The sequence below is a fragment of the Anas acuta genome, chromosome 28, assembly GCF_963932015.1.
Source record: "Anas acuta chromosome 28, bAnaAcu1.1, whole genome shotgun sequence".
Lineage (NCBI taxonomy): Eukaryota > Metazoa > Chordata > Aves > Anseriformes > Anatidae > Anas > Anas acuta.
Window position 1 is genome coordinate 1,883,531 of NC_089006.1, and position 20,517 is coordinate 1,904,047.

General features: G+C 68.0%; 3 protein-coding genes across 5 annotated transcripts; 2 read left to right on the forward strand and 1 right to left on the reverse strand.

The window, feature by feature from the left end:
- Nucleotides 1-193: 193 nt before the first annotated feature.
- Nucleotides 194-3,803, reverse strand: SH2D2A (SH2 domain containing 2A). The gene is made up of 7 exons (XM_068662747.1): nt 3,670-3,803; nt 3,236-3,390; nt 3,066-3,155; nt 2,824-2,989; nt 2,480-2,620; nt 1,809-2,303; nt 194-1,673 (listed from the first exon to the last, which is right to left on the reverse strand). Exons 1-7 carry the CDS (start codon nt 3,796-3,798, stop codon nt 1,533-1,535), a joined length of 1,317 nt encoding a protein of 438 aa, XP_068518848.1. The 5' UTR covers nt 3,799-3,803; the 3' UTR covers nt 194-1,532.
- LOC137845502 (death-associated protein kinase 2-like) lies at nt 718-10,250 on the forward strand. 3 transcript variants are annotated; one of them, XM_068662737.1, is made up of 13 exons: nt 5,104-5,906; nt 6,879-6,927; nt 7,143-7,223; nt 7,315-7,536; nt 7,633-7,771; nt 7,968-8,097; nt 8,275-8,323; nt 8,440-8,466; nt 8,596-8,748; nt 8,856-8,901; nt 9,033-9,122; nt 9,375-9,458; nt 9,577-9,803. In XM_068662737.1, exons 2-13 carry the CDS (start codon nt 6,881-6,883, stop codon nt 9,655-9,657), a joined length of 1,149 nt encoding a protein of 382 aa, XP_068518838.1. In that variant the 5' UTR covers nt 5,104-5,906; nt 6,879-6,880; the 3' UTR covers nt 9,658-9,803. The 3 variants fall into 3 exon arrangements, with proteins under 3 accessions (XP_068518837.1, XP_068518836.1, XP_068518838.1); XM_068662736.1 differs by lacking the exons at nt 8,275-8,323; nt 8,440-8,466 and adding an exon at nt 718-849 and having other exon boundaries at nt 5,818-5,906; nt 8,621-8,748; nt 9,577-10,250; XM_068662735.1 differs by lacking the exons at nt 8,275-8,323; nt 8,440-8,466 and having other exon boundaries at nt 5,034-5,906; nt 8,621-8,748; nt 9,577-10,250.
- Nucleotides 10,244-20,122, forward strand: INSRR (insulin receptor related receptor). Its single transcript, XM_068662728.1, has 22 exons — nt 10,244-10,494; nt 12,053-12,604; nt 13,276-13,588; nt 14,815-14,957; nt 15,038-15,182; nt 15,264-15,478; nt 15,562-15,688; nt 15,862-16,100; nt 16,186-16,353; nt 16,440-16,629; nt 16,766-16,798; nt 16,924-17,189; nt 17,358-17,494; nt 17,613-17,778; nt 18,052-18,160; nt 18,279-18,349; nt 18,437-18,666; nt 18,765-18,875; nt 18,956-19,115; nt 19,227-19,356; nt 19,436-19,570; nt 19,773-20,122. The coding sequence occupies exons 1-22, from the start codon at nt 10,392-10,394 to the stop codon at nt 20,035-20,037; spliced, it is 4,008 nt and encodes a 1,335-aa protein (XP_068518829.1). The 5' UTR covers nt 10,244-10,391; the 3' UTR covers nt 20,038-20,122.
- The last annotated feature ends 395 nt before the right edge of the window (nt 20,123-20,517 follow it).

The following is a 20,517-nucleotide window of genomic DNA, read 5'->3' on the forward strand; positions in this document are numbered from 1 at the left end:
GGCTGGGAAGAGGAGAGCGTGGCCAGCCCGACCTTTTTAAAACAAAATCTTTAATTTAAGGTATTGGAGCTCGGTGGAACGACTGCAAATCGTGCAGCCGTGCCCAAATCTCTTTGGCCTCTGGTTTCGTTGTGCACCAGAGCGTGCGGGGCGGTTAAATATTTGTTATTCCACTTAGAAGAATTCCAGCAGCTTGTTTTTTTTTTCCCCTCCCACGTTACCTGTTAAAAACAAGCAAACAAAAACCGAACCCCGCTGAGCGAATTCTTTTCGTAGGCTGTTTGCAGATGACCCCGATTTCTAGTTTAGCTCCCTGGATGTTTTAGGACTTTGCAGAGCCCCTTTGGAGTATCTGAACGAGTGGAATAAAGTTCCTGTCCGGTAATTTATTCGTTTCTTCTCTGTACACCGAAAACCCTCTGGAAAGAGATTTGATAAAGGAATAAACTTTGAACTGAACCAACCCCTGCCTGTTTCCAGCACGGGGGGCTCGAGGCGGTGCTTCCCCAGGTGTTTTGGGGCAGAACTGGTCCGAAACCGCTCATTTTGGTGCCTTCGCCAAACGCGGTGGTCCTGAGCAGCAGCTCCGTGGGTTTTGCTCTCTGTTTTTTTTTTTTTTTTGGTAAAAAAGCCAGGTTTTGCCCACCTTGTCCTGGTGGCCTGGGGGCGAGGGCAGCTCGCAGGGGCTCGAATTTTTCCCGTTTTCCTCGTGTAATTGCTCATTTTTAACAGCAGAGGGGAGCTGCGCGAAGGGCGATGGCTGCGGCCGCCTCTTGCGCTGCTTTCGGCCGGGTGACAGCAACCGAGGAAAGGCTCGGGGGGGGGAAAACAGCGGCGATTTTCCCAGAGGTAACCCCCAGCCTCCCTTCCCCTCCCTGCTTTGAGGCTCCAACACGTCCGAGCTCGGGTTTTTGCCTCCCTTGTGCCCGCACCAGGACCCCGCTGGAGCCCCGCAGCCGCTGGCACCGCGGCCAGGGCGAGGAGCTCGGGGTTCAGGGGGTGCAGGGAACACCATGGGGTTTTGTGGCTTTTTTTTCTGTCTTTTCTTGGCTTGTTTTGGCTTTTTTCCTGGCTTTTTGTGGCTTTTTTTCCTGGCTTTTTTTCTGGCTTTTGTGGCTGAGCCTGGAGACACCTGCGGGCGGTTTTGGCCTCGCGGCACCTCTCCGGCTCGCGGCCAGCTCGGTGTCAGGCTCCGGAGGCAGCAACCCTGCTTGGAAGCCGCCTGTTTTTCCTAGAGCAGCCTCCTCCTCCTCCGCCCTGCTTCTATTCCGAGCCTCCTCCTTCTGCGAAGATGAATTCGACGCCTCCTTCCTGCCCCCTCGCAGCCCTCTCGCTCCCGTGGGAAGGGCGCTCGGATCCCGTTGCGGGGCCCTCGGGTGCTGCCCATGGGTCCAGGGCTGAAAAGGGGCCGGTTTCTGCTTGGGGGGGCTGCTCCTTCCGTGGGGCTGTGCCCCACAACCAGGGGCTCGTTGGGGTGCAGAGGAGGGGGATGTGTTTTGGGCAGGTGGTTGAGGTTTTTTCCCGTGGACCTTTCAGGGTCGCTCCTCTCCGGAAAGCTGCTCGTAAATGTTCTCCTGCCCCTCCTGCCCCGGGGGGGCTGCAGTTCTCGTGGCGCTGCTCTTCCTCTGCCCGTAAATGGGGTCGTCAAACTCCATGGAGGGGTTCCTTGGGGCCTGGGGGTGGGATGGAGACGGAAACCCCCCCTGAGATGGTGCCATAGCCTTAGCCGGAGAGCCCGGCACCGCGCCACCGCACCTGGAGCTTGGCTCCCAGCACCTCGGGGGTGGGACGAGGGGGGGGACACGCACCTCCAGGGGTGGGCTGGGGGCTCCTCTCAGCCCCCCGCCCGCGCTGGGGGCCGCTGGGGGCTGCCTCCTCCTGGAAGCTTGGCTGGAGAAGCTGCGGAACAGGCGGCGGTGTGCAGGCTCGGTGGGCGCCCTCGCCTTGGGGGGGGGCAGCGTGGAGAGGGGACCCCGCGCCCCCCTGGGGAGCAGGGGGGGCAGCTCCCGCTGGGCCGGGGCCACCTCAGAGTAGACGTTCTCCTCGGGGGGGGGCTCGCAGCCCCGGCCCATGGCGTAGAAGGGGATGGGCTCCTCCGGCTCCGTGCGCTCGCGGGGCTCGGCGTAGGTGTGGAAGCGCACGAGCTGCTGGTATTTGGCCTCGGGGGGCTCGGGGGGGACGGCTTCACGCTGGCTGGAGGGACCCTCGGGGGCTGCCCCTCCGCTCCCAGCCCGGATAAGTGCCCCCTGGGGGGCTGACGAGGAGCCCACCTTGGCCGGGAGCGGCGGGGGGGTGCTGGGAGCCTGGGGGAGAGGGAGAGAAGGAGCGAAAAGGAAGGCTGGGGGCAGCCTGGGGGGGCTGTGCTGTCCCCACCCCAACACCATCCCCATGGATCGGAGCCGTCCTCACCCCAACCACATCCCTGCACCCTGCAGCTGCTCTGGAAGCGCCCCCGTCCCCCCCCCAGCTTTGCCTTTACCTCCCCAGAGCCCCCCTCGGTGCCGTCCCGGGCCGCCTGCCTGGCTCCTGGTGGCCCCTTGGCCACGGTGCTGTATGCTGGGGTCGCTGGCGATGGGGAGGTGCTGCTGGGGGGCTGCACCCCCCCGGGGGGCTTCTCCTGCTGCGGTGAGAGGATTGGGGTGAGCACAGGGCAGGGCGCAGACCCCGGGGGGCACCAAGCCCAGCTTTGGTTTTGCCCAGCTGCCCCGCGGCCTCGGCACCCTTTGAGAAGCAGGAACGCCTCCGCGGGCGGCGGGGGCTAACGAAGGGGGTTAATTACAGCAATAAAAGGGGGGGGGGGGGGGGAGATCCTCAGATCCTCACCCGTGGGCACGGCACGGTCAGGAGCTCGCGGTAGGGCGCGATGGGGGCGGTGGCGTGGTGCCGCAGCAGCGCGCCCAGCTCGGCGTGGGCGCTGCGCTCCCCCAGGATCACGTAGCGCCCGTCGGGCAGCTGGTCCAGCACAAAGTGCCTGCAGCGCTCCCTGCCCCTATGGGGATGGGGACGGCGGGGGGGTCAGCAGCGGCAAAACGAGGGGCTGAGCCCCCCCGGCTGGGGTCCCTCACCTGTAGGACAGGACGAAGCCCACGGTGCTCTCGCTGAAGCGCACCAAGAAGCAGCCCGGCGGCCGGTCCTGCAGCAGCAGCTCCGTGTCCCTGCGGGGTGGGGGGGGTGAAGGAAGCTCCCCCATTCCCCTTCTCCCCCCCCCACGTTTTGGGGTCTCCCCCCTGCTCACCTGCGGCTGAGGAAGCCGTGGAACCAGGCTGGGAGCTCGCCCTCGGCCCCCAACCTCCCCGCCTGCGTCTGCTCGAACCACAGCCTGGTGCGCGCCCACAGGGCCACCAGCTCCGGCTGTGCGCCCCCCCCGGCTGGGGGCCACCCCGGCAGCGCCTGGGAGGAAGCAAAAAGGGGCTGGGGCTCGGGGGATTCAGGGCAGAGGGTGCCTGAGGATGCCCTGCTGCCCCCCCCGGGGTGGTGGGTGGCTGCTGCCAGCCCCCCAGTCCCAGTCCCCAGCCGTGGGGGGAGTGGGATGGGATTGGGGCCGGGTCGCTGCGCGGTGCTGGACGGTCCCTGCAGGGCTTTTGGGGTGGGGGCACGGTACCTGCGGGTGGCTGAGAGTGCTGGGGTGGGGAGCTGGGGGGCCGGACCCTTCACTGCCCCTCGTCCTACCCTGCCCTGAGCATCTGGGGGCTGCTCCGGGGGCTGCTCCGCTCTCGGGGCCGCGCCGGGCCCCGGCTGGGCGCTGCCTGCGTTGTCCTCGGGTCTGAAGGTGACGAAGAGGGGACGCTCGTGGTCCATGGGGCCGCCGGTCCCTGGCATGCGGAGAGGAAGAGGCGGAGGTGAAGCCTCCACGGGGGTCCCACGCTCCCCCCGCGCTGCCCCATAAGCTCCTCGCCTCCCTCCTCCCCAGGAACCCGCTCGGTGCTGGGGACCCGGAGAAAAACCCCAAGAGGGACCCCGAGAACCTCTAAAACTCGGTGAAGGGAGAGGGAGGGGATGGGGAAACACAAAATTGTGCACGGAGGGGACGGGGACCCTGGGCACGTGCGTGTGAGCTCGGGCTCTGCGTGCGCCCAGTGCCCGGGCTCGGCCGGGTGCCGCCAACGCTCGGCAAAACAAAATTAATCCCGACCAGATGCTGGAGGGGGTGGAAGCGGCCGGGGCCGTTTGCGTTCCGGGAGGCATCTCTGAGTCACGGGGCTCATCCAGGAGCGGGGTCCCGCTGGGTCCCGGAGCCGTGGGACCGGGAGCTCGGCTCTGCCTCCGCGCAGCACCGAGGGGACCGGCGGCTGCGGCGCGCCCGGCCCCGAATTGCACCCGAAAACGCACGGAAGGGGGCAGGGAAGAAGCTGACAAAGCAAAAGGGCACGGCCCCAACCTGAGCAAACAGCAGCCGGGCGCTGCTGGGCTCCAGGGCAGGGCTGGGGCTGCTCCAGGGCTGGGAAGGGCCCGAAGTGGCCTCGAGAAGAGCCAAAGCTCGGCCTCGCCACGTGCCCCTCTCTGTGCCGCGCACGGGCGGCTCCGTGCAGGGCTGGGGGGGTGCCGTGGGGCGTGCAGGAGCTGCGCCGTGCTCCCTTCTCCCCTCACCTCCTTTATCCTCAGCCCCTCTCCCCCACAGCCCCTTCCCCCGGGGACAAACGGTGACCAGCTCCGTGTCACCGTGCTGCTGCACCTCCCCGTGCTCGGGGCGCGCTTCCCACCCTTTCTGCCCCAAACCCCGCCACGAACCACCCCGGGAAGACCCCAACCCCTCTCCCCCCATCCCTCGCACCTACCTCCGCCGGCCGGGACCCCCAAACCCGGGGCGGGAGCCGGGGTCCGTGTGGGGTTTGGGGGTGCTGGCGGTGGGGCAATGCTGCCGCCTTGCCCGCGGTTGCGCCGCCGCCGAGGGCAGGAAGCGGTGAGCGAAGGCGCTGCACCGCGGGGCCAGGAGGGGCCGACGTCACGGAAAGGCGGCGTGGGGCTGCGGGTGGCACCGGCGCCGGCGGGGGCACTTGGGGGGGGGGCAGCTCCTCGCCCCCCTCCCTCTCTGCCCCGAGCACCTTTGGGTGCCGGTTCCGTGCTGCGAAAGCCTTGAGGGGTCCCCAGGGGGGCGCGGGTTGTGCCCGGTGGTGGCCGTGCTGATGGGGGCAAGCTGCAGCCCCTTGGCCGCCCACCCCGCAGCGCGTCTGCACCCCCAAAAAATCTCTTTATTTGCCCCAGCTCTGCCTTGTTTTCTCCCCGCAGGGCTCTGCCTTGCAGCTGGGCAGGGCTTTGGGGCTGGAGCTGGCTTCCAGCCCTCGCACCGGGGCTTTGCGCGGAGCCCACGGTGCGACCCCAGCCCAATGGCCGCGGTGGGGGGGCGCGATGCCCCCTGGCGCTCTCCACCTTAAGAAAGCCGTCCCTCCTCTCTCTACCTTCACACCCTCAGCTGAGTTTCCCCTCCGGGCAGTTGGGTTACAATATTTTTATCGGCCGGGCAGGTTTCCTGTTTGCAATCCTCGCGCTCACGGGTGCGGACGGAGCGACCGCGGCATTGGGAGCGAGGGCTCGCCCGGCACCGGCCCCGATCCTCCCGGCTCCCGGCCACCCCTCGAGGGGCCGAGGCGCGGAAACGCCGAGCGCTGTGACCCTACAAGGCCTCTCCCAGCTCCTCTCCGCAGCTGGCCGGGCGGGGACAGCGTGGGGGGGTTCCTCCAGGGACCGTGGGAGCAGAGGCGCGCGGAGCTTTGCGCTTCCTGCTGCTTTTCCTCAGCCTCTCCCCAGCGGCAGCCGGATTCCGGGAAAAAAAAGGGGATTTGGGGGAAAAAAAATATCCCCCGCACGGTTGGGTTGCAGGAGGAAGGCTGGAGCTGCGCAGGGAGGTGGTGAGGAGCACAGCGTGGTCTCGTCCCACGGGGGGACGTCGCCCCCGGAGCTGGGCAGAGGTAAGGGGTCCTGGTGAGGTTGGGGTCCCGGTGGGGTTGGGGTCCCAATGGGGTTGGGGTCCCGGTGAGGTTGGGGTCTCGGTGAATTTGGGTCCCTCTTGCGCATGGGTGGCTCCGTCCAGCCCCCGTGGTGCAAATCTCAGCTGTGCCCCGCAGAGTGCAGGGGGGTTTTGGGGTCCTGGGGGGCTCTGGTTGTCCCTGGGGGGCTTTGGGAGTCCCTGGGGGGGGGCTTTGTGGCTGAGGTCCTTGCATCCTGACCTATATTTGGAGAGCTTTCTTGGGATCCCCCCCGGGCGGTGCCGCGCAGCCGCCCAGCTCCGCTCGTCTCCATCAGCTGCGTCTCCCTTTGGAGAGCTGCGCCACCCCGGGATGCACCCAGGGTGCACGTTCTGCCCCCGGGACCCCCCCTTGCCCCCTTCGCAGCCCCCCCCCCGGGGCTGTTCTCACGGCTGGGCTCAGCCTGCGGTGCGCTCGCTGTGGCATCCTCCCATGGGGCTGGAAGAAAACTGCCAAAGTGCCCCAAATCCTGGGGACATCTGGGCTGCTGTGACCATGGATGGCAGCCGGCCCCCCCCTCGGCCCCCCCCCAGCGCTGTCACATGCTGGGGACGGTCACCCGGCTCCAGCCGCTGCCAGCAGCCGCCCCCACGCGCGTCCCAGCACGTGGGTCGGGGACCGAGCAGCGCCTGGCCGTGTGCCCCCCCCCCGGGGAGGGTGGCACCACGGGGCTGTCACCGCAGGGTGCCACCGTCCCCCTGTCCCTGCAGCGAGGAAGAGCGCGGTGGGGTGAGGAGGAAGGCTCGGGGGGGTGTGGGTCCCCCCCGCTTCACCCTGCGCCCTGCCTCGGTTTCCCCTCTGCTTGGGCGCAGCGAGGAGCGGTGCCAAAAGCCATCGGTGTGAGGAGCTGGGGGGGCTCTGCCAGCCCTGCTGCCCCCCCCCTCAGTGCCCCCCTTTCTCTTTTTGTCTTTTCAGTGATGGCTGAGGATGGGGGGGCCGGGGGGGCGGCCTCCAACAGCACCCAGGTGAGCCGCAGCCAGGAGGAACTGGGGGGGGGGCTCCTGGAGGTGATTTTTGGTGCAAGGCAGGGTGGGGGCCAGGAGGGCGTGGGATGTGCACCAGAGAACCCCCCCCAAATGCACATGGGGGGGGGCTCACAGTGCCTTTTGGGGGGCTCCTGGGCTGGGTGCAGCCCCCCGGAGGCATTCGGCTGAGCCGGGACCCCCCTGTGCCCCCCCGGCAGGATGAATCCTCAGCAGCACTCGCCCTGCACCCGGGCAGCGTGGAGGAGCTCTACGAGCTGCTGGAGACGCTGGGCAGGTGAGGGGGGACCCGGTGGGGTGGGAGCAGCCCCCCCCTTTTTTTTTTTTTTATTTTTTTGCCATCCTGGGTTTCGGGGCTCTCTCCGCAGTGGGCATTTCGGCGTGGTTCGGCGGTGCCGGCGGCGCAGCACCGGCGTTTTCTACGCCGCCAAATTCGTGAAGACGCGGAGGGGCCGGGGCAGCCGGAGGGGTCTGGAGAGGGCGCAGGTGGAGAGGGAGGTGGGCATCCTGCGGGACCTGCAGCACCCCAACATCATGCGGCTCCACGACCTCTTCGCCAGCAAAAGCGAGATGGTGCTGGTGCTGGAGCTGTGAGTTGGGGACGGGGGGGGGGTCCTGGGTGGGGAGGGGGGTGGCTGAGACCCCTCTGAGCCCCCCCACGGATCCCCATCGCCGTGCCCGTGCAGGATGCGCGGTGGGGAGCTCTTTGATTTCATCGCCGAGAAGGAGATGCTGTCGGAGGAGGAGGCCATCGGGTTCCTGGCGCAGATCCTGCGGGGGGTGCAGTACCTGCACGCCCGCCACATCGCCCACTTCGACCTCAAGGTGCCCCCCCCAACCCCCCCCCTCCGCGTCCCTTCCTCCTCCTCCTCCTCTTCATCACGGTGCCACCCACACCACGGCACCTCCGTGGCCGCATCCTGCCCGGGGTGTGTGGCTTGGGGGGGGGTGGGGGTGGTTTTGGGGGTGCTGCCCAGCCCCGTTTGCCACCCCCTCATCCTGCCCCCCCCCCCCGGCACAGCCCGAGAACATCATGCTGCAGGACAAGGACGTCCCCGAGCCCCAAATCAAGATCATCGATTTCGGGCTGGCCCAGAAGCTGGAGGACGGCGTCGCCTTCAAGAGCCTCTGCGGGACCCCCCAGTACATCGGTACCGAGCCCCCCCCCGGCCGGCTTGGAGTGGGGGGGGGGGGCAGTGGGACCCCAAAAATCCTGTCTCTGTGGGAGCAGAGCAGGAGCAGGGGGGCAGCAGGGACAGGGTGCCCACCCTGGGGGTCCCAGCCCCTCTGATGTGCGCCCCCCCCCCGGCTCTGCCTTCGCCCCCCAGCCCCTGAAGTGATCAACTACGAGCCGCTGAGCTCCGCGACCGACATGTGGTGAGGAGCAGGGGCTGGGGGGGGGGGCTGGGGGGCTGCTGGGGGTGCAGCCCCCCCCTGGAGACCCCCGGAGAGCAGCACCTGACCCCCCCGTGCCCTCTCCTTTTGTTTTTTAGGAGCATCGGGGTCATCACCTACATCCTGTGAGTAGGGGCTGGGGAGGGGAAACTGAGGCAGGGGGGGCACCACGGGGGGGCTGTGTGCCATGGGGTGGGGGTGGTGGCCGAGCCGGTGCCGTCCCGGTGCTCAGCGTCCCCGCCGTGTCCCCGCAGGCTCAGCGGCTTGTCCCCCTTCCAGGGCGAGACGGACGCCGAGACCCTCTCCAACGTCCTGGAGGGCGCCTACGAGTTCGAGGAGCATCACTTCAGCCAGACCTCCGAGATGGCCAAGGACTTCATCCGGCAGCTGCTGGTCAAGGAACCGAAGTGAGTCCTTGTCCCTGTCCCCGTCCCCGTCCCTGACCCCGTTTCTGTCCCCGTCCCCGTCCCCAGGGTGCCCCCCGTCCCCAGCGCCCCATCCCCTCGTGTTTCAGGGAGCGCATGACGGCGTCCGAGTGCCTCGTCCACCCCTGGATCAAGGTGAGAGGGAGCTGGGGGGGAGCAGGGCTGGGGCTGGGGGGCTGGGGGGCTGGGTCGTCCCCCCCCCATCCCCGGGCACCGTGTGCCAGGGGAGGGGGCGCGGGGACGATGCCCGGCTTCGCCCCCCGCAGCCCCTGAGCAGGAAGCAGGCGGCGAAGCGGAGCCGCTCCTCCATCAACATGAAAAACTTCCGCAAGTTCAACGCCCGGAGGAAGTGGAAGGTGAAAGGAAAAAGGGGGGGGGACACCCTGGTGCCGTGGGGGGGGGACACCGTGGTGCTGGGGGGGGGGGGACACCGCGGTGCTTGGTGCCACCACCCCGGGGTGCTCAGGGTGCCGCGCTCCGCTCCTGGGTGGGCGCATTTGGGGAGGGGGCCACGGCGGGGTCGGCACTGTAACGCTGCTGTCTGGGGGTGGGAGAGGAGGGGATGAGCCCCCCCCCGGACCCCCACCTTGCTGCCCCCCCCTCCCCAGCTCTCCTACAACATGGTGTCCGCCTGCAACCGGCTGTGCCGCATGCGGCTGCTCTGCGGCCCACGCACGGAGGACGAGGAGCTGGTGAGAGGCTGGGGAGGGGGCAATGGGTATTTGGGGGGGGGTCGTGCAATGGGGTGCCCCCTCCTTGGGGTGCCCGGGGGTCCTCCCCGTGCCCTCCAGCCCCTCTGTGCCCCCCCAGCGCGGCTGCGAGAGCGAGCAGGAGGACGAGGGCAGCCACCCCGCCACGCTGCTGCGCCGGCGGAGAAGCAGCTGCTCCTGAGCCCCCCCCTTGGGGAGGGGACCCCAAAACGGGGCCACACCACAAGAAGGGCCTCGGGGGGGCCCCCCCATTCTGGTGGGACCCCCCCATTCCGGTGGCTTCGAGCACCTGGGAGCTGGGGCTGCTGCCCGGCCCCAGTGCTCCCAGTCCCGCGGTGCTGGAGGGGCGCTGGGGCAGTGCCCCCGGACCGGGCTCTGCTGCTGGACCCCCCCCCCCCCGGGGGGCTCTGCCCCCCCCTTTCCCCGGAGCTGTCTCACGAAATAAACGTCCCCCCCGTCCTCGTGTCCTGCATCCACGCCGGCTTCCTCCCACTCCTCCTCCTCCTCCTCCCTGCAGCCGGCACCCTGGGGACCCCCACGGGGCGCAGACCCCACGCGCAAAGGAGCCCCATGGGGAAACTGAGGCACGGCGCATTTTCCTGTGTCCCCCCCCCTGCTTATCCCGGCCCCCTCCGGGCTATCCGCGCTCCGGGGCCGCCCTGTTTTCTCCCCTCTTTATTTCCCAAACAAGCCCTGGCCCCGTCCCCGCGCAGTTGTCAGGTTAAATATTTGGTGTGCCGCAGCCGAAAACAAAAGTGAAGGGGCCGCGGGGGCCGGGCCGAGAGGGCTGGCGGGTGCAGGGGGGGCCACCCCTGTCCCCGTGTCCCTTGGGTGCTGCCCGGGAGTGCGGGTGCCGTGCGGTGCCCGCCTGCAGCAGCGCCCCAGGCCGGAGGGAACCGCGGCCCCCCCCCGGGGATGGGGGCGAAGGGGGCGAGGGCGCTGGGTGCCCTGCGCCTGGCGCTGGCCCTGCTGCTCCTCGGCCCCCTCCCGCTGCCCCCTGTGAGGGCCCCGTCCGAAAGTAAGTGGCTGGGAGGGGGGCGGTGGGGATGGGGTGCTGGGGGGGGGGGGTGCGGGTTTGGGTTTGGGGTGGTTTGGCTGCTCCCTAAGAGCTGAGGTCGTGCCTCGGTTTCCCCCCCCTGTGCCTCGGTTTCCCCCCGTGGCACGGCCGCGTCCTTTGGGGTTTGGGGTGGGGAGCTCTTTGGGGAGCTGGGGTGGGGGCGTCCTGGGGGAAAAATTGGGGAGGGGGCCCCGTGGTGGGGTTGGGGGCCCTGTGGTGGGGTTGGGGGCGTTGCTTTCTTGTCCTTGTGGGGGTCGGGGGGGTGGAAACGGCAGCTGAGCCCAGCGCCCTGGGTGCGTGACCCTAAGTGCTGGGGTCTGGCCGGGGGAAAAGCCCCAAAGAGCTCGTGTGGGGACCCCCCCCAGCTGCCATCCCAGTTTGGGATTGGTTTGGATGGGATTGTCACTGGTGTAGCGGCGCGTCCTGTACCCCCCTCTACCCCCTGCCTCAGTTTCCCCAGCGGGGTCGGGGACGGTGGCACGGGAAAGGATGGGGGAGGGCAAAGCAGCCAAAATTCGTGCCAAGAGATGCCCTGGGGCTGCTCCTTGCCCCATCCTCACGAGGGCACGGGGGACCCCAGCCCCCTTTTTGCACCTGGGGGGTCTGCAGCCCCCTCTCCCCTCGGGTTGGTGCCACTCAGCCGAGGGCTCCAGTCCCTTTGCCAAGGTCACGGCGGTGGCAGCTCGGGGCCGGATCCCCTTGGGGCCGGCACCCTCAGCCCCACGGCACGATGGAGACCCCCATGTCCCAGGGGGGCACCCTAGGGTGCTGGGGGGGGGCTCTGCTGAACCCTGCCATGCCGGGCAGCTTCTGGGCCATGGAGCTTGGTGTGGCAGCCGGTGGCACCGCGTTGGCCGTGCCGTGGTGCCGGGTGTTTAGGGGACGCGCCGCGCCGGCCGTGTTTGCCCGGGGTGTTTACAGTAAATCCCTCTCCGGGTGTCTCCGCGCGATAACTCGGCGTCAGGTTTCAGCTCTGGGGACGCTGCCAGAGGGGAGCTGCCAGCTTCGGGAGCGGGGAGCGGGTGATGCTCAGCGCTGGGTTGCCCCCCACCCACGATGCTCCCGCTCCCTATGGGGTATCCTACTGGGAAACCCATCGCCCCATCCCCGTGGGGCCGGCACGGCACGGTGCCGAGGGGTCAACGTGGGGGTGAGCTGGTATTAGGATGCCGTGCGGTTACCCCGAGCTGCCCCCGGGGCTCGGAGCATCCCGTGGGGTGGGCAGGGGGCTCGGGCGTGCTTTTGGGGTGGGCGAGGAGCTCCCGGGGAGCCAGACCTCGTTAGCATCACCGCGGCCGTGCCGTGCCCCGAGGAGCTGCGGCGCGCCGGCTGCTTGTCACAGCCACTCGCGTCTCCCCCAGCTGCCCACGGGGACCGCAGGCAGATGCGCCAAGCGGGGGGGCGAGGACGTCAGCCACCCCCCGGGTGACACAACCCTGGGGAGGGGGGGTCCCTTGGGTGGCGGGGCCGTCTGCCCGGGCCCCCCCGCTGCCCCCGGGTCCCCCTCTCGCCACCCCAGTCTGCGGCAGCATGGACATCCGCAACGACGTGTCCCAGCTGCAGAAGCTGGAGAATTGCTCCATCATCGAGGGCAACCTGCAGATCCTGCTGATGTTCACCACGGGCGCCGAGGATTTTCGGGGCTTCAGCTTCCCCCGCCTGCTGATGATCACCGAGTACCTGCTCCTCTTCCGCGTCTACGGGCTGGAGAGCCTGCGGGACCTCTTCCCCAACCTCTCGGTCATCCGCGGCACCAACCTCTTCTTCAACTACGCCCTGGTCATTTTTGAGATGCCGCACCTGCGGGACATCGGGCTGCACAGCCTCGGCCACGTCCTGCGGGGCTCGGTGCGCATCGAGCGCAACCAGGAGCTCTGCCACCTCTCCACCATCGACTGGGGGCTGCTGCTGCCCGACGCCGTGGACACCAGTTACATCGTGGGCAACAAACTGGCCGAGGAGTGCGCCGACGTCTGCCCGGGCATCCTGGACGTGGAGAAACCGTGCGCTCAGACCAGCGTCAACGGGCAGCTGGATTACCGCTGCTGGACCTCCAGCTACTGCCAGAAAGGTGGGTGCCTTGCTGGGAGCAAATGGGGGGGTCACTGGGAGGCACTGGGGAGGGCTGGGGGAGCTGCTGGGGATGGCGGGGCCGGGCACGTGGTTGTCCCTGCCCCGGCCCTGCCCCGGCGCAGCAGCGGGAGCGCGGCGGGGTAATCGGATCCGCGCTGTATCATCCTCCGGAGGCGAGGCCAGCTCCCAGCTGCGGTGTTTTCCCAGCGGCGAGGTAAATACGGGCCCCTCCCGGGCTCGTTTGCAGTAAACAGGAGGCCTGGTAATGAAATATACACTATAAACACAGATCCTTATCGGGGCCGTAACCCCGGCCACGGCCCCGGCTGCGCCACGCGGCCCCAGGCTCGGCACGGTTTGAGCCCCCCCCATCCATCCACCTGTCCGTCCGGGCAGCCCTCTGTCCATCCACCCACAAATTTGGCCATCCCTCCCTCCATCTCTCCATCTCTTCCTCCCTCTGCCCACCCTTCCCACCCCTCCCTCCATCCCTCCACCCCTCTCTCCTCACGCCCCCCTGTGCCAGGAGGACGCCGGCAGCCCCCCCCCCTCCCCACCCCCCGCTTTCCCCATTTTCCCCGTGCCACCCCCAAACCTTCTCCCCCTCCACGTTACCCCGGCTAACGTCCTCTCCCCGTGTCCCCTGCCCGCGGCGCCTCTCTCCCGCAGTGTGCCCGTGCGGCGTGGGCTCGGCGTGCACGGCGGGGGGCGAGTGCTGCCACGCCGAGTGCCTGGGGGGCTGCGGGCGGCCCCGCGACAGCCGCTCGTGCGTGGCCTGCCGCCACTTCCACTTCAACGGGCACTGTCTGCCCTCCTGCCCCCCCCGCACCTACGAGTACGAGGGCTGGCGCTGCGTCACCGCCGAGTACTGCGCCAGCCTGCGCAAGGTGTCCGACAACCCCCGCGACGCCTCCAAGTTCGTCATCCACCAGCAGCAGTGCCTCTCCGAGTGCCCCCCCGGTTACACCAGGAATGAGAGCAGGTGGGGTGGGACCCCCCCCGGGATGGGAGACTTTGGGGTGGGAACCACTGGGATGGGAACCCACAGGATGGGAACCCATGGGATGGGAATCTCTGCAATGGGACCCCCAGGGATGGGACCCTTTGGGATGGGAACTCACGGGATGGGAACCCATGAGATGGGACCCCCTGGGATGGGACCCATCGGGATTGGAACCACTGGGATGGGATCCCTTGGGATGGGACCCCCCAGGATGGGAACCTTTGGGATGGGAACCCCTGGGCTTGGAACCCCTGCAATGGGACCCCTTGGGATGGGACCCATCAGGATTGGAACCATTGGGATGAAAACCCCTCAGGATGGGGACCCCCTTGGATGGGAACCCATGAGATGGGAACCCATGGGATGGGACCCATTAGTATTGGAACCACTGGGATGGGACCACCCAGGATGGGACCCCCCAGGATGGGACTCTTCGGGATAGGACCCCTCAGGATGTGACCCCCCAGGATGGGAACCCATGGGATGGGACTGCCTGGGATGGGAGCCCCTGGGATGGGACCCCCCAGGATGCGACCCCCCCAGGATGGGAACCCCCGGGATGGGACTCTTCGGGATGGGACCCCCCAGGATGGGAACCCATGGGATGGGATCCCTTGGGATGGGACCCATTGGGATTGGAACCATTGGGATAGGAACCCATGAGATGGGACCCCTTGGGATGGGATCCCCCAGGATGGGAACTCTTGGGATGGGACCCATCGGGATTGGAACCATTGGGATGGGACCCTTCGGGATAGGACCCCCCGGGATGGGAACCCATGAGATGGGAACCCTTGGGATGGAACCCTTGGGGACGGGAACCCATGGGATGGGACCCATCGGGATTGGAACCACTGGGATGGGACCCCCTGCGATGGGAACCCCCAGGATGGGAACCCCTGGGATGGGAACCCATGAGATGGGACCCATCAAGATTGGAACCATTGGGAGCGGACCCTTCAGAATGGGACCCCCTGGGATGGGAGCCCCTGGGATGGGACCCCCCAGGATGCGACCCCCCCAGGATGGGAACCCCCGGGATGGGAACCCATGAGATGAGACCCCTTGGGATGGGACCCGTTGGGATTGGAACCACTGGGATGGGAACCCCCAGGATGGGACCCCCCCTTCCCACCCAACCTGGGGGTGGTGATGGAGGGAGGTGGCTCCGTCCCCAGCCCATGTCCCCGTCCCCATCCCCACAGCATCTTCTGCCACAAGTGCGAGGGGCTGTGCCCCAAGGAGTGCAAGGTGGGCACCAAGACCATCGACTCGACGCGGGCGGCGCAGGAGCTGGCGGGATGCACCCTGGTGGAGGGCAACCTCATCGTCAACATCCGCCGGGGCTGTGAGTGCCGGGTTTGGCCCCGAGCAGTCGGTTCGCTGTCCGGGAGCGCCGCCCGGCTCACAGCCGTGGGTTATCCCCAGATAATTTGGCCTCAGAGCTGCAGAGCAGCCTGGGCCTCATCGAGACCATCACGGGCTTCCTGAAGATCAAGCACTCCTTCGCCCTCGTCTCCTTGTCCTTCTTCAAGAACCTCAAGCTGATCCGTGGGGACTCCATGGTGGACGGGTGAGGACGGGGCGCGGTGGGGACGCTTTGGGGGCTTTGGGGGTGCCCGTGCCCATCGCCTCCGCCCACGTCTCCCCCCAGAAATTACACCCTGTACGTCCTGGACAACCAGAACCTGCAGCAGCTGTGGGATTGGAGCCACCACGTCCTCTCCATCCCGGTGGGCAAGATGTACTTCGCCTTCAACCCCAAGCTCTGCCTGGCCGAGATTTACCGCATGGAGGAGGTGACGGGCACCAAGGGGCGGCAGAACAAAGCCGAGATCAACCCGCGCACCAACGGGGACCGGGCGTCCTGTGAGTGCAGGACCGGGGCTGGGGGGGGCCCAGCGGCACCGCGAGCCCACCCCCGAGCCCTGCGCCCCACCACCACCCCGCAGGCAAGACCCAGACCCTGCGCTTCATCTCCAACGTCACCGAGGCCGACCGCATCTTCCTCAAGTGGGAGCGCTACCGGCCCCCCGAGTACCGCGACCTCCTCAGCTTCATCGTCTACTACAAGGAGTCGTAAGTGGCCCCCAGCCCTGGCGCTTGGGGTGGGGGCGAGCCCCTACCCCGCATCCCCCACCCCGCAGCACCCTCACGGCACGGGGCTGCCCCATCCCGGGGAAGGGGTTGGCGAGGCCAGGGGGGTGCTCCGGGGACCCCCGCGGTGATACCCAGGGTTGGGTGGGGGCCAGACCCTTCCAGAACGTCTCGGAGTACGTGGGGCAGGACGCCTGCGGGGCGCAGAGCTGGAACGTGCTGGACGTGGAGCTGCCTCTCAGCAGCGACCAGGAGCCCGGGGTGACCCTGCTCAACCTGCGCCCGTGGACGCAGTATGCCATCTTCGTCCGCGCCATCACCCTCACCACCGCCGAGGAAGGGCGCAACTACGGGGCGCAGAGCGAGGTGGTTTACATCCGCACCATGCCCGCGGGTAAGGGGCACCCGGGGAGGGCACATCGTGGGGTGCCCAGGGGGGGGTCTCCGAGGGAGATGCTGACACCCCGCTGCGTGCCCAGCCCCGACGGTGCCCCGGGACGTCATTTCCATGTCCAACTCCTCGTCCCACATCGTGGTGCGCTGGAAGCCGCCCACGCAGCGCAACGGCAACATCACCTACTACCTGGTGCTGTGGCAGCAGCTGGCCGAGGACATGGAGCTCTACGTCAACGACTACTGCCACAAAGGTGCGGGACGGTGGCTGGGGACGGGGATGGCACCGTTTGGACGGGGTTGTCCCGGTGCTTCCAGCCCTGCCCGTCCCTGCCCGCAGGCTTGAAGCTGCCCACCAGCAGCGCCGACACGCGCTTCAGCGACGGGGACGACCCCGAGGTGGAGCAGGACGCCGAGGAGCGCTGCTGCCCCTGCCGCCCCGCCGACGGGCAGCTCCGCATGGAGGGCGAGGCTGAATCCTTCCAGAAGAAGTTTGAGAATTTCCTCCACAACTCCATCATCATCCCCAGGTGACGGGTCTGGGGGGAGATCCCGGTGTCCGGGGGGTCTCCTGGTGTCATTGGGGTCTCCAAGCACCACACTGCCCCAGAGAGGGCGTCCCTTAAACAAGGGGCTGCTTCCTTAACCTATTTTCCGCTGCCTCAGGCCACCCTGGAAGGTGACGTCCATCAACAAGAGGTGAGCTGGGAAATGGCCCCAAAACCCCTGAGGGTCTCCCCTACCCCACCACCTTCGGGGAGGTGCCCCAGGTGCCCCAGCCCCAACCTGCCTCCCATCCCCATCCCCATCTCCCCACTCCACAGGACCCCAAAGCGCCGCAGGGACGTGGTGGCCGTCACCTCCCCAACCAACACCTCCTCGGCGGAGCCGCCGGCCCCGAGCCGTGCCGGGAGCGAGCCCAAACCCGATTTCCAGATCTTTGAGGACAAGGTGGTGCGGGACCGGGCGGTGCTGTCGCGGCTGCGGCACTTCACCGAGTACCGCATCGACATCCACGCCTGCAACCACGCCGCGCACACCGTGGGCTGCAGCGCCGCCACCTTCGTCTTCGCCAGGACCATGCCCGAACGTAGGTCCCGTAGGGCAGCCTGCGGGGTTGGGGCGAGGGCAGCCCCCCCTGCCCGGTGATATCAGGGCTTGGTGCGCGGTGCTGCGCTCCCGGCCACGGATTGGGATGGTTTTGGGTGCTGGTGGCGCCGGGATGGGGGTCGCGAGCCCCTTGGTGCCCCCTCTGCAGTGCAAGCTGACAACATTCCCGGCAACGTGACGTGGGAGCCGGCCAGCAAGAACAGCGTCCTGCTGCGCTGGCAGGAACCCCGCAACCCCAACGGGCTCATCCTCAAGTACGAGATCAAGTACAGCCGCGAGAGCGAGGTGAGGACCCGGCTCCGCCGTCGGGTGGGGAGCTCAGCATCCCCCTGCCCGGTGCCATGAGGGTTGGGGGATGTCCCCCCCGCTGCCACCATCCCCTCGCCAACCTGCCCACCCCCAGGAGGTCACCACCGTCGTCTGCGTGTCCCGGCACCGCTACGCCAAGTACGGCGGCGTCCACCTGGCCCTGCTGCAGCCGGGGAATTATTCGGCCAAGGTCCGGGCCACCTCGCTGGCCGGCAACGGCTCCTGGACGGGGCTCGTCAAGTTTTACATCCTGGGGCCAGGTACCCTCAGGGGGCTGGGGGAGACTCAGGGGGGGCTGGGGGGACACCAGCGGGGACCCCCGGCTGTGGGGCAGGCAGCTGGGGGTGCTACTGGGCTGGGGAACTGGGGAGTGCTGGTGGGATGAGGGGATTCTGCACCCAGGGGATCAAAGGTTGGGGGTCTGGGGGCTTTGGGGGTGCGAGCACCGGGGATCAGGGGGTGCTGAGGCTCTGGGGGGCTGTGGTGGGATGAAACGCGTGGCCCCTGCCCCATGGGCGCGTGCCCCCCGGTAGCCGAGGAGGAATCTGGAAGCTTCTACGTGCTGCTGACCGTCACGCCTGTGGTGCTGATGCTGCTCATCTCCTGCCTCGCCATCTTCGTCTTCTTCTACAACAAGAAGAGGTAGCGACCCCCCCCCGAACCCCCCGGGGCTGGACCCGGCTGATCCGGGGCTGGGGGGAGGCAACGTCGCTCACCCTGTCCCTTGTCCCCCCCCCTTTTTTCCCCTCCGCCCTCGCAGGAACAACGACGGTTACCCCAGCGGGACGCTCTACGCCTCGGTCAACCCCGAGTACTTCAGCGCCTCGGACAGTACGTAGGGATGGGGGCGTCCCCGTGGGCACCGCGTCCCCAACACCGTCCCCAACCGGTGACGGGTGTCCCCCCCCTCCCGCTCAGTGTACGTCCCCGACGAGTGGGAGGTGTCGCGGGAGAAGATCACGGTGATCCGGGAGCTGGGGCAGGGCTCCTTCGGGATGGTGTACGAGGGGCTGGCGCTGGGGCTGGTGGCCGAGGGCGAGGAGACCAAGGTGGCCCTGAAGACGGTCAACGAGCTGGCCACCATGCGGGAGCGCATCGAGTTCCTCAATGAGGCCTCGGTGATGAAGGCCTTCAAGTGCCACCACGTGGTAGGTGGGCGGCGAGGGGACGGCACGGGACACGGGGAAGGGATAAGGGATAAGGGGGGGCCGCTCACGGAGCTGTGCGCCCCCCGTCCCGTCCCCAGGTCCGTCTGCTCGGCGTCGTGTCCCAAGGCCAACCAGCCTTGGTCATCATGGAGCTGATGACGCGCGGGGACCTGAAGAGCTACCTGCGCTCGCTGCGCCCCGACGCCGAGGTGAGGGGCTGGGGGGGTCCCACAAAGGAAGGGGCACGGCCCCCACCCCCAAACCCTGACAGCCTCCCCTTTTTGGGCAGAACAACCCCGGGCTGCCGCCGCCCTCGCTGCGGGACATGATCCAGATGGCGGGCGAGATCGCCGACGGCATGGCTTACCTCAACGCCAAGAAATTCGTGCACCGCGACCTCGCCGCCCGCAACTGCATGGTGTCCGAGGACTTCACCGTCAAGATCGGAGGTGGGCGACCAGCGCCGCCAGGGCTCGGCCCCCCCTGTCCGGGTGCTCCTGGCCTTCCTCCTCCTCTTCTTCCTCCTCCTCCTCTTCCTCCTCGTCTTCCTCCTCGCCCAGATTTCGGCATGACACGGGACATCTACGAGACGGATTACTACCGCAAAGGGGGCAAGGGGCTGCTCCCCGTCCGCTGGATGTCCCCCGAAGCCCTCAAGGACGGCATCTTCAACACCCAGTCCGACGTCTGGTAGGGGACGGAGCGGGTGGGGGGGGGCCGTGCTGAGTGCCCCCCCCCAGCCCCCTTGGCTGACCGTGGGGTGCCGCAGGTCCTTCGGGGTGGTGCTGTGGGAGATCGCCACGCTGGCCGAGCAGCCCTACCAGGGCATGTCCAACGAGCAGGTCCTGCGCTTCGTCATGGACAACGGCGTCCTGGAGAAACCGGAGAATTGCCCCGACCAACTGTGAGCTGGGGGGGGGGGACAGGACGGGGTTTGGGGGGGGGGAAAAGGGGGCACCGAGCCCATCACCACCCCAATTTCTGGTCCCTACGGGGCACGGGCACGGTGACCCATCTCCCACGGGGATGTCCGGAGGAGGGGAAGGGGGTGCCAAGGACCCCCCCCCGGACCCCCCCGGACCCACCGTGCCCCCTCTGTCCCGCAGCCACGAGCTGATGTGCCTGTGCTGGCAGCAGAACCCCCGGCAGCGCCCGTCCTTCGTGCAGCTCCTGGAGGGCATCAAGGAGCACATGGCCCCCTCCTTCCGCACCCTCTCCTTCTTCTACAGCCCCGAAAACCGCCGGCGCGGCTCGGGGGAACCCTCGGACCCCGAAACGGAGCAGCCCCCCGAGGAAGACGAGCCCCCCGCTCCCCCCTTGCCCACCCGCAGGGGCCGGGCTCGGCTCCCCAACGGGACGGGTTGCCTCTGAGCAAATGGGGGGGGGCCCGACCCGCTCTGGACTTTTCCCCCCACCCCCCCCCCCCCCGGTCCCATCCGTGGGGCCCTTTTTCGGGTTATTTTCGGGTTATTTATTGCTTTTAAGGGAATTTTTTGTTTTTTTTTTTTTGGGGGGGGGGGGGGCCTGGCTGGCTCGCGGATGCGTTTTTGGGGGGTGGGGGGGGTTGGGGAATAAAAGGCTGCCCCGTGGGGTCGCGTTTCTGGGAATAAAGCGGGGTGCCCCCCCCCCTTTTTTCAGGTGGGGAAACTGAGGCACGGCGCTGCCCTCCTGCCCCCCCGCCCCCCCCCCCAGCACCAGCATCGGGGGCATGAGGGCAAATAAAAGGGGATGGGGCTCGCTCCAGGGCTGCCTGCTGTGTGTGTGTGTGGGGGGGGGGACAGCTCGGGGATTTTTTTTCCGCTCCCCCCCCCGCCCCCCCCCCATGTCCCATCTGCTTCCCGTGCGCCCCAG

Coding starts and splice junctions, on each gene's coding strand:
- SH2D2A (XM_068662747.1), bottom strand. CDS start 3,798: ATGGACCACGAGCGTCCCCTCTTCGTCACCTTCAGACCCGAGGACAAC. Junction 3,156..3,235: donor CACGGCTTCCTCAGCCGCAG/GTGAGCAGGGGG, acceptor CCCACCCCGCAG/GGACACGGAGCTGCTGCTGC. Junction 1,674..1,808: donor CCCCCAGCCCACCCCTGGAG/GTGCGTGTCCCC, acceptor TCCCACCCCCAG/GCCCCAAGGAACCCCTCCAT.
- LOC137845502 (XM_068662736.1), top strand. CDS start 6,881: ATGGCTGAGGATGGGGGGGCCGGGGGGGCGGCCTCCAACAGCACCCA. Junction 8,098..8,620: donor CGGGACCCCCCAGTACATCG/GTACCGAGCCCC, acceptor TCCCCCTTCCAG/GGCGAGACGGACGCCGAGAC. Junction 8,749..8,855: donor CTGCTGGTCAAGGAACCGAA/GTGAGTCCTTGT, acceptor CTCGTGTTTCAG/GGAGCGCATGACGGCGTCCG.
- INSRR (XM_068662728.1), top strand. CDS start 10,392: ATGGGGGCGAAGGGGGCGAGGGCGCTGGGTGCCCTGCGCCTGGCGCTG. Junction 12,605..13,275: donor CTCCAGCTACTGCCAGAAAG/GTGGGTGCCTTG, acceptor TCTCTCCCGCAG/TGTGCCCGTGCGGCGTGGGC. Junction 13,589..14,814: donor TACACCAGGAATGAGAGCAG/GTGGGGTGGGAC, acceptor CCATCCCCACAG/CATCTTCTGCCACAAGTGCG.